Source organism: Homarus americanus, unplaced genomic scaffold (assembly GCF_018991925.1).
Source record: "Homarus americanus isolate GMGI-L3 unplaced genomic scaffold, GMGI_Hamer_2.0 scaffold52806, whole genome shotgun sequence".
In the NCBI taxonomy this organism is placed as follows: Eukaryota; Metazoa; Arthropoda; class Malacostraca; order Decapoda; family Nephropidae; genus Homarus; species Homarus americanus.
This window is the reverse complement of record NW_024720773.1, coordinates 2,674,348-2,685,561: the sequence shown is the minus strand read 5'-3', so window position 1 is coordinate 2,685,561 and position 11,214 is coordinate 2,674,348. Positions and strand designations below refer to the sequence as shown.

General features: G+C 41.4%; 1 protein-coding gene across 1 annotated transcript in view; it reads right to left on the bottom strand.

The window, feature by feature from the left end:
- The window catches only part of LOC121861152 (spidroin-1-like), a 33,283-nt gene extending 25,854 nt beyond the window's left edge, over window positions 1–7,429 (bottom strand). Inside the window, exon 1 of the mRNA XM_042358719.1 lies at window positions 7,351–7,429. Within this exon, the coding sequence (XP_042214653.1) occupies window positions 7,351–7,384 (34 nt within the window). The 5' untranslated portion in view covers window positions 7,385–7,429. The remainder of the gene's footprint in view (window positions 1–7,350) is intronic.
- Window positions 7,430–11,214: the final 3,785 nt, after the last annotated feature.

The following is an 11,214-nucleotide window of genomic DNA, read 5'->3' as shown; positions in this document are numbered from 1 at the left end:
TGTGTGTCTGTTGTACATTATTGGTGTGTCTGTTGTACATTATGGTGTGTCTGTTGTACATTATGATGTGTCTGTTGTACATTATGGTGTGTCTGTTGTACATTATGTGTGTCTGTTGTACATTATGGAGGTGTCTGTTGGACATTATGGTGTGTCTGTTGTACATTATTATGTGTCTGTTGTACATTATTGTGTGTCTGTTGTACATTATTGTGTGTCTGTTGTACATTATTGTGTGTCTGTTGTACATTATGAGTGTCTGTTGTACATTATGGGTATATTGATTGTGTCTGTTGTACATTATTGTGTGTCTGTTGTACATTATGGTGTGTTGTGTCTGTTGTACATGGTGTGTCTGTTGCACATTATGGTGTGTCTGTTGTACATTATTGTGTCTGTTGTGTTAACATTATGATGTGTCTGTTGTACATTATGTGTCTTTATATGTGTTTTTGTCTTGTCTTTTGGAATTATTGTGTCTGTTGTACATTATGGTGTGTCTGTTTGCATTATGGTTGTGTCTGTTGTACATTATGGAGGTGTCTGTTGTACATTATGGTGTGTCTGTTGTACATTATTGTTTTGTCTGTTGTACATTATTGTGTGTCTGCTGTATTATGTGTGTCTGTTGTACTTTGGTTGTGTCTGTTGTACATTATGGTGTGTCTTGTACATTATGGTGTCTTATGTATAGTTATTGTCTTATGTTATGATTGTGTCTGTTGTACATTATGATGTGTGTTGTACATTATGGTTCTTTTGGACATTATTGTTGTCTGTTGTACATTATGATGTGTCTGTTGTACATTATTATTTGTCTTTTTATATTATTTTGTGTCTATTGTACTTTATTATTTTGTCTGTTGTACATTATGATGTGTCTGTTGTACATTATGGTGTGTCTGTTGTAACATTATGGTGTCTGTTTGCACATTATTGTGTGTCTGTTGTACATTATTGTGTGTCTGTTGTACATTATGGTGTGTCTGTTGTTCATTATGGTGTGTTGTACATTATGGTGTGTCTGTTGTGTTTTACATTATGTGTCTGTTGTACATTATTGTGTGTCTGTTGTACATTATGGTGTGTCTGTTGTACATTATGTGTGTGTCTGTTGTACATTATGGTGTGTCTGCTGTTGTCATTATTATGTGTCATTATGATTTGTGTCTGTTGTACAGGTGTGTCTGTTGTACATTATGGTTGTGTCTGTTGTACATTATGGTGTGTCTGTTGTACATTGTGTGTCTGTTGTACATTATTGATGTGTCTGTTGTACATTATATTGTTGTGTATTGTTATGGTGTGTTGTGTGTCTGTTGTACATTATGGTGTGTCTTGTACATTATGGTGTGTCTGTTGTACATTATTGTGTGTCTGTTATATTTATAGTGTGTCTGTTGAATTATGGTGTGTATGTTGACATTATTATGTGTCTGTTGTACATTATATTGTGTCTGTTGTACATTATGATGTGTCTGTTAGATATTATGTGTTTGTCTATTATGTGTTTGTACATTTATGTGTCTGTGTACATTATGGTGTGTCTGTACATTATTGTGTGTCTTTTACATTATGTGTGTCTTTATTATAGTGTGTCTGTTTACATATGTTTCTAATTATTGTTCATTGTCTTACATTATTGTGTGTCTGTTGTACATTATGGTGTGTCTGTTGTACATTATGGTGTGTCTGTTGTACATCATGATGTGTCTATTATACATTATGGTGTGTCTGTTGTACATTATGGTGTTTTGTTGTACATTAAGGTGTGTCTGTTTTCCATTATGGTGTGTCTGTTGTACATTATTGTGAGTCTCTTGTACATTATTGTGAGTCTCTTGTACATTATTGTGTGTCTGTTGTACATTATGGTGTGTCTGTTGGACATTAGGGTGTTTATTTGTACATTATTGTGTGTCTGTTGTACATTATGGTGTTTATTTGTACATTATTGTGTGTCTGTTGTACATTATGGATGTGTCCGTTGTACATTATTGTGTGTCTGTTGTACATTATGGTGTGTTTGTTGTACATTATTGTGTGTCTGTTGTACATTATGGATGTGTCCGTTGTATCATTATTGTGTGTCTGTTGTACATTATGGATGTGTCCGTTGTACATTATTGTGTGTCTGTTGTACATTATTGTGTGTCTCTTGTACATTATGATGTGGCTTTTGTACATTATTGTGTGTCTGTTGTACATTATGGTGTTCTGCTACACATTATGGTGCGTCTGTTTTACATTGTGGTGTGTCTGTTGCACAGTATTGTGTGTCTGTTGTACATTATTGTGTGTATGTTGTACATTATTTTGTGTCTGTTGTACCTTATTGTGTTAAACAGAGGTGAACAGTGGTGAACAGTGCTTAAGTCAGTGAGAACAACTGAACAGTAACAGTCGTTCCCAAGTTAACCTTCACACAGTGAGGTCCCAGGTACCCAGTGATAACGGCTTGTGAGACCCAACAACAACCAGCGATGTGTTAATCCGTCTACTATAGGAAGGCCTAAGACCAAACCTCACTCATATAACACCATATGTGAGGGAATTACTACACCACGTCAAGTCCCTCATCACACCATCTGTGAGGGAATTACTACACCACGTGAGGTCCCTCATAACACCATCTGTGAGGGAATTACTACACCACGTCAGGCCCCTCATAACACCATCTGTGAGGGAATTACTACACCACGTGATGCCCCTCATAACACCATCTGTGAGGGAATTACTACACCACGTGAGGCCCTCATAACACCATCTGTGAGGGAATTACTACACCACGTGAGGTCCCTCATAACACCATCTGTGAGGTAATTACTACACCACGTGAGGTCCCTCATAACACCATCTGTGAGGGAATTACTACACCACGTGAGGCCCCTCATAACACCATCTGCGAGGGAATTACTACACCACGCCAGGTCCCTCATAACACCATCTGAGGAAACTACTACACCACGTGAGTTCCTCCTAACACCATCTGGGACGGAGTTGCTACACTACGAGTTTGCTGTTCAACACCTACATTAATCTGTATGTTCACTGTATGTTCCTTTACCTTTCTCTAATGAAGGCTTTTGTTAAACCACCAATGTATGTAATAAGTCATTTATGTCCAATGTATATTTTCAGCCTTCGGGTTGCAGAATTTTTTCAATAAACCGTTAATTATTATTATTATTGTGTGTCTGTTGCACATTATTGTGTATCTGTTGTACATTATGATGTGTCTGTTGTACATTATTGTGTGTCTGTTGTACATTATTGTGTGTCTGTTGTACATTATTGTGTGTCTGTTGTACATTGTTGTGTGTCTGTTGTACATTATGGTGTTCTGTTGCACATTATGGTGTGTCTGTTGTACATTATTGTGTGTCTGTTGTACATTATGGCGTGTCTGTTGTACATTATGGTGTGTCTGTTGTACATTATTGAACCGGCTGGTTAATTCCAATTTAACCAGGTTGGTACATTTATATTATATTGGGCTTTAGTAACGAAACCCAATTGAAGTTTCTTCTTTTATTAAAAAGTATTGTTTGTATAATTCCTGAGTGTAGATCAACCGTAACTTCCACTATTTATGAGCGTGAAGAGAAAGGACGGCGGCTATGTAGATAGGCCATATTATCAACATCCGTTCGATGTAAGATTGTGAGTGAGACTAGCAATGAGCGCCGGCTTATGGGTGCTGACACAAGTGCTGACATACAGTCAAATGAGCCCCACCCCTTAAGGAAGCTACCGCTCACTTGATTTGTCATGACAACTCATAGCCAGTGGAAAGTTACAGGGGGTGAATTTGAATATAAATTAAATGTAAAGAACCCATTTATATAATACTTCTGTTGATGAGACAGGGGCCATTACATCGCTCGGTCACCTACCAGCCGAGCTCCCTGATGCCTAAATAAACTCACAGAGTACAGTGCATCCTACACAACCCTAACCATATAATAAACATATGTGTAGACATTAAGCTGGGGACTCTACTACCGTAGGGGTTTTATCAACTACAGGGGTCCTATACTTTAGTGTCTTATGGGTTAGAATGTTATGGACAATTTTCATCTTGTATGATACTGACTTATAATAACAGAAAAGAAACATTACTGCCAAAATTAACATAATTGTGGGAATTGTGAGACCTGGTATAGCAAATTTCTGTGACAAATAAAATGGCAAATTAGTATTTAAATCAGCAAATTTTGTCTCTTTCAAGAATGCAATTGCCTTCAATTTCCCTGAAACAATTTGAAGATCCTTTACAGTGAAGTTCATGACAGGAAACATTGGAATTAAAGCTGACTTGAGATTTAAATTTAAGGCAAAATGCTGATGAGTAGGCAAGGTCCGTAATGAACTACAAGTGACTTCACAGTAATCAGGAGCCTTGGAATGACCTTTCACAACTAGCTGTTTTCCACCATCGTGGCATTTTAAAATAACAGTAGTAACATTTGGAAAGAATAAGTACTGCACATTATGGAGATGAGCGTGAAACACAGTTTTAACACTAACTGGCATTGCGCAAGTGCTGTGCGTACATTAGTTTGTATGACTGCAATTCACATATTCCTTCTGCAGCAGGAATAAAGGCGAACATACAGTATAGGCTGGACATACGTGTAGGTGTAGATATGACGACTTACACCGCGAGAGTACCTCAGGATCATCTAATGCCAATAAAGAATTTTCTTCATCTACCAGTAAAAGCTCTTTAGGCCTATCCAGAGTATACAGTGTGTCGTTAACAAACCAGGGGAAAGGTTGTAAATGCCATGCATTAAACTGATGTTGCCCTCGCATAGGGATGTGGATGAGAATAGCATTGTGCGTGAGAGTTGACTCCAATATTCTACCTCATTATCATTAAAATAGGAGTTAAGTTATACTTCAATTTGGCAATATGTAAATCATCAAGAAGCGTCTGTACAGGCACAAGCTTTGCCTCCACACGCACTATCCCTGCATCTACTATGCTGTCAATTAGTTCGTTTTTATTGGTAACAATATTCTGAACTGAAGTTTCCGCAGTTGCGCGTCGACGGTTTCCATCTGACTGGGAAGCTGGAGCAGTCCATGTAACTCATACTTGATGTTCACCACGTCCTCCACTATGAGAACGCGTCCATGGGGTGCAACAAGCGCACCCGGCTTGAGGACGGATGTGGACATTCCTGTCAGATGGAAACCGTCGACGCGGAACTACAATCAGCATTGGACATCCTACATGATCTCAGCTCAGCTCCTAATGTATCGACGATGGTTACACAAACCATTGACCTTCTCCACTTTCGTCTCATGAACCTTCACAAGCTTCTCGTCATTGTTGGAAAAAGAATACCAGCGTCTGAGGTTGATCTTGCAAAAGAAGTGCGTTCTCAAGCACGACGAAAAAGAGGTTTATTTAATTTTGTGGGTCTTATCCAAAGCACTCTGTTTGGCACGGCAACGGCCGACGAAGTAGCTAAATTGGGGGACCGCATGAACATTGTCGATCAAGCTGTATCTCAGCAGAATCGTGTTATATCTCAAACATTCCATGCGATTACTATTTTAGAGTACAAGTTAATCGATAATATTGGGGACTAACCATATATCGAGGGTTGTTTATAAGTTAAAGGAGTCAATCCCTACGTTAGAGTGGCTCCTTTATTTCTCGGAATATTTGCATGCTGCGGAAACTTCAGTTCAGAATATTGTTACCAATAAAAACATTATGGTGTGTCTGTTGCACATTATTGTGTGTCTGTTGCACATTATTGTGTGTCTGTTGTACATTATGGTGTGTCTGTTGTACATTATGATGTGTCTGTTGTACATTATTGTGTGTTTGTTGCTCATTATTGTGTGTCTGTTACACATTATTGTGTGTCTGTTGTACATTATGGTGTGTCTGTTGTACATTATGATGTGTCTGTTGTACATTATTGTGTGTTTGTTGCACATTATTGTGTGTCTGTTGCACATTATTGTGTGTCTGTTGTACATTATGGTGTGTCTGTTGTACATTATTGTGTGTTTGTTGCACATTATTGTGTGTCTGTTGCACATTATTGTGTGTCTGTTGTACATTATGGTGTGTCTGTTGTACATTATGATGTGTCTGTTGTACATTATTGTGTGTCTGTTGCACATTATTGTGTGTCTGTTGTACATTATTGTGTGTCTGTTGCACATTATTGTGTGTCTGTTGTACATTATGGTGTGTTGGTTGCACATTATTGTGTGTCTGTTGCACATTATTGTGTGTCTGTTGTACATTATGGTGTGTTTGTTGTACATTATTGTGTGTCTGTTGCACATTATTGTGTGTCTGTTGTACATTATGTGTGTGTTTGTTGTACATTATTGTGTGTCTGTTGTACATTATTGTGTGTTTTCTTGCACATTATTGTGTGTTTGTTGCACATTATTGTGTGTCTGTTGCACATTATTGTGTGTCTGTTGTACATTATGGTGTGTCTGTTGTACATTATTCTGTGTCTGTTGTACATTGTGGTGTGTCTGTTGTACATTATGGTGTGTCTGTTACACATTATGGTGTGTCTGTTGTACATTATTGTGTGTCTGTTGTACATTATTGTGTGTCTGTTGCATTATTGTGTGTCTGTTGTACATTATGGTGTGTCTGTTATACAAATATTGTGTGTCTGTTGTACGTTATGGTGTGTCTGTTGTACATTATTGTGTGTCTGTTGCACATTATTGTGTGTCTGTTGTACATTATTGTGTGTCTGTTACACATTATGGTGTGTCTGTTGTACATTATGGTGTGTCTGTTGTATATTATTGTGTGTCTGTTGCACATTATTGTGTGTCTGTTGTACATTATTGTGTGTCTGTTACACATTATGGTGTGTCTGTTGTACATTATGGTGTGTCTGTTGTACATTATGGTGTGTCTGTTGTACATTATTGTGTGTCTCTTGTATATTATTGTGTGTCTGTTGCACATTATTGTGTGTCTGTTGTACATTATTGTGTGTCTGTTACACATTATGGTGTGTCTGTTGTACATTATGGTGTGTCTGTTGTACATTATGGTGTGTCTGTTGTACATTATTGTGTGTCTCTTGTATATTATTGTGTGTCTGTTGCACATTATTGTGTGTCTGTTGTACATTATTGTGTGTCTGTTACACATTATGGTGTGTCTGTTGTACATTATTGTGTGTCTGTTGTACATTATTGTGTGTCTGTTGTACATTATTGTGTGTCTGTTACACATTATGGTGTGTCTGTTGTACATTATTGTGTGTCTCTTGTATATTATTGTGTGTCTGTTACATTATTGTGCGTGCGTAATTTGAACAAGAAGTGTGTGAAGGGAGGTACCGGTTAGGAGAACACCAACGGGGAGAGTCTTCATCTTGCACTGGCCTCTGGGTCAACACTGAGTGGTGGTGGTTGGCTCCCGCCCCATTATATACCGAACGCTGCCACAAACGACACACCCGCTTTGAGTCCTCACTGCTACGTGACGCAACTGCCCATCTATTATATCCCCAAGGAAACGGGCTGTGCAGTGGTGAGGGGGCCCCTCACCTTGTGGCACACATATCTTCTCTCACCGATCGATAGAGTAGTAGCAGCGATTATCTTTATTTCTCACTTGTAAGTTACTTCAAAATGTTTCCTGTGTTTTGGCAAGTGTTGAGAGGCGCTGCCTTACAAGTATACGTCACTCTGTGTGCTGTCTCAGCGCCCACAGTTGTTATTACTCGGCACACACACCAGCTGTTATACACACCCGCTGCCACACACACCTGCTGCCACACACACCTGCTGCCACACACCTGCTGCCACACACACCTTCTGCCACACACCTGACTGCCACACACATCTGCTGCCACACACCTGCTGCCACACACACCTGTTGCTACACACCTGCTGCCACATACACCTGCTTCCACACACACCTGCTGCCACACACCTCAGGATTTGAGGTAAACAGAATTAAGCTCCAGGTTCAGAAATAACGCCAGTTAAGTCGCCACTCTCCAACATGCTGTGATCGTGCATTTGCTAGTAGTGACCAGCGCGCCGAAACTCGGGCACAGTATGGTCATCGTTCCCAGTCAATCCACATCAGGTAAATTCACCTTGACCTTTGACCTGATTTCCTTAAGGTGACGTGGGTCCCTTCCATCATCCATCTTATAGGAGTCATATTATCGCAGAGCTGACTCACTCAGTCATGAGTCCAAGATTAACAGTACACTACTGTATCGCTTAGACCTTTACCTGCTACCTAGTGTACCTCACCCGGTCACCTGCTGAAGGAGATCAACACAAATGATAACAAGTCGTGAGATTGAGGATGACGGTAACGCACCTGGCCCTGGCCCTAGTTAGTTTATATTCGTGTAGCTCGACATGAGACAGCATATCTATTTAACTGTCTTACTAAAACGAAGACACAGAGACGACCAATATAACCACCGGGAACTACCGTCACCACAAAGCTTTTATCCATCCCCGGTTTGTGGTCAACGTCTGAAGCTTAATAACTCTATATCCAGGTTAACAGTGTGGCTCTTGTGGCAGGGATTAACACTAGCAGGCACTGTGGCTCCTGTGGCAGATATTAAGACAGTGTGGCTCCTATGCCAGTTATCAACACAGTGTGGCTCCTGTGTCAGTTATTAACACAGTGTGGCTCCTATGTCGGTTATTAACACTATGTGGCTCCTGTGGCAGTTATTGAAACAGTGTGGTTCCTGTGGCATTTATCAACACAGTGTGGCTCCTGTGGCAGTTATTAAAACAGTGTGGCTCCTGTGTCAGTTATTAACACAGTATGGCTCCTGTGGCAGTTATTGACACAGTGTGGCTCCTGTGGCAGTTATTGACACAGTGTAGCTCCTGTGGCAGTTACTAACACACTGTGGCTCCTGTGGCAGTTATCAACACAGTGTAGCTCCTGTGGCAGTTATCAACACAGTGTGGCTCCTGTGGCAGTTATTAAAACAGTGTGGCTCCTGTGGCAGTTATTGACACAGTGTGGCTCCTGTGACAGTTATTAACACAGTTTGTCTCTTGAGGCAGTTATGAACACAGTGTGGCTCCTGTGGCAGTTATCAACACAGTGTGGCTCCCGTGGCCGTTATTAAGACAGTGTGGTTCCTATGGCAGTTATTAACACAGTGTGGCTCCTGTGACAGTTATTAACACAGTGTGGCTTCTGTGGCAGTTATTAACACAGTGTGGCTCCTGTGGCAGTTATTGCCACAATGTGGCTCCTGTGGCAGTTATTAACACAGTGTGGCTCCTGTGGCAGTTATTAACACAGTGTGGCTCCTGTGGCAGTTATTAGTACAGTGTGGCTCCTGTGGCAGTTATTGCCACAATGTGGCTCCTGTGACAGTTATTAACACAGTGTGGCTTCTGTGGCAGTTATTAACACAGTGTGGCTCCTGTGGCAGTTATTGCCACAATGTGGCTCCTGTGGCAGTTATTAACACAGTGTGGCTCCTGTGGCAGTTATTAACACAGTGTGGCTCCTGTGGCAGTTATTAGTACAGTGTGGCTCCTGTGGCAGTTATTGCCACAATGTGGCTCCTGTGACAGTTATTAACACAGTGTGGCTTCTGTGGCAGTTATTAACACAGTGTGGCTCCTGTGGCAGTTATTGCCACAATGTGGCTCCTGTGGCAGTTATTAACACAGTGTGGCTCCTGTGGCAGTTATTAACACAGTGTGGCTCCTGTGGCAGTTATTAGTACAGTGTGGCTCCTGTGGCAGTTATTGCCACAATGTGGCTCCTGTGACAGTTATTAACACAGTGTGGCTTCTGTGGCAGTTATTAACACAGTGTGGCTCCTGTGGCAGTTATTGCCACAATGTGGCTCCTGTGGCAGTTATTAACACACAGTTATTAACACAGTGTGGCTCCTGTGGCAGTTATTAACACAGTGTGGCTCCTGTGACAGTTATTAACACAGTGTGGCTTCTGTGGCAGTTATTAACACAGTGTGGCTTCTAACACAGTGTGGCAGTTATTGCCACAATGTGGCTCCTGTGACAGTTATTAACACAGTGTGGCTTCTGTGGCAGTTATTAACACAGTGTGGCTCCTGTGGCAGTTATTGCCACAATGTGGCTCCTGTGGCAGTTATTAACACAGTGTGGCTCCTGTGGCAGTTATTAACACAGTGTGGCTCCTGTGGCAGTTATTAGTACAGTGTGGCTCCTGTGGCAGTTATTGCCACAATGTGGCTCCTGTGACAGTTATTAACACAGTGTGGCTTCTGTGGCAGTTATTAACACAGTGTGGCTCCTGTGGCAGTTATTGCCACAATGTGGCTCCTGCGGTAGTTATCAACACTAACAGTGACATAGGGCGGCGAAACAATTGCCGGTATCCCAACGCAAAATTTCACTCCAGCTGAATGATCATTTTAAACTTCCTGAAGTAAAGTTTGTTATTGTTCAACTCGTCGGAAAACCCAACTCCTCCCGCCCCCGCGACATCATAACAAAATTATCATCCCCCTCTGACCGTGACAAAGTGTTTTATCAACGCAGTAAGATGAATGACACCACTATCTTCGTCAACGAGGATCTCTACCCAGGTACGACTGAAGCCCGTCTACAGCAAATGGACCAGTTTAAAGAAGCCAGGAAACAAGGGAAACAAATGATGTGCAGTCATAAAACCCTTGTTGTGAGGGATCACCCAAGTGGACGCCCGCCCACTCACCCACCCGCAGTACCAACCCCCCGAAGCCCCTCGAGAATCCCTCTCCCACTGAGGGGAAACCAGCCACTGTCGCTATCACCTGAGGAGTTCCCACCCCCTGCCGGCCACCTCAAGTACTGCACGTCTACCCTCTGTGGTGGAAACCAACAACCCTCAAAACCGAATGACAAGAGCACCTCCCACTCTATCTGGGAATCACCCTCAACAGTACCGGTCATCCTAATTCTGTTGGTTGTAGCACTTGTGAGTACGTTACACCCCCCCCACTATTATAATTTTCATAGATCTTCCTTTTTCACACCTCAGTGACCCTGAGTTTTTACTGTTCCTTAATCAGTATCAATGTTCCCACAATGATGATGCTAGTGTCATTCCCTTAGATGTTCTAGATCGTATGTGTTACACCCCATTTACCCATGGTGTCGACACAATACTCCCTCATATCGATCCTGATGCCTTTCTACAAAATTCACTGGGTTACACCAACCCCAACTGTA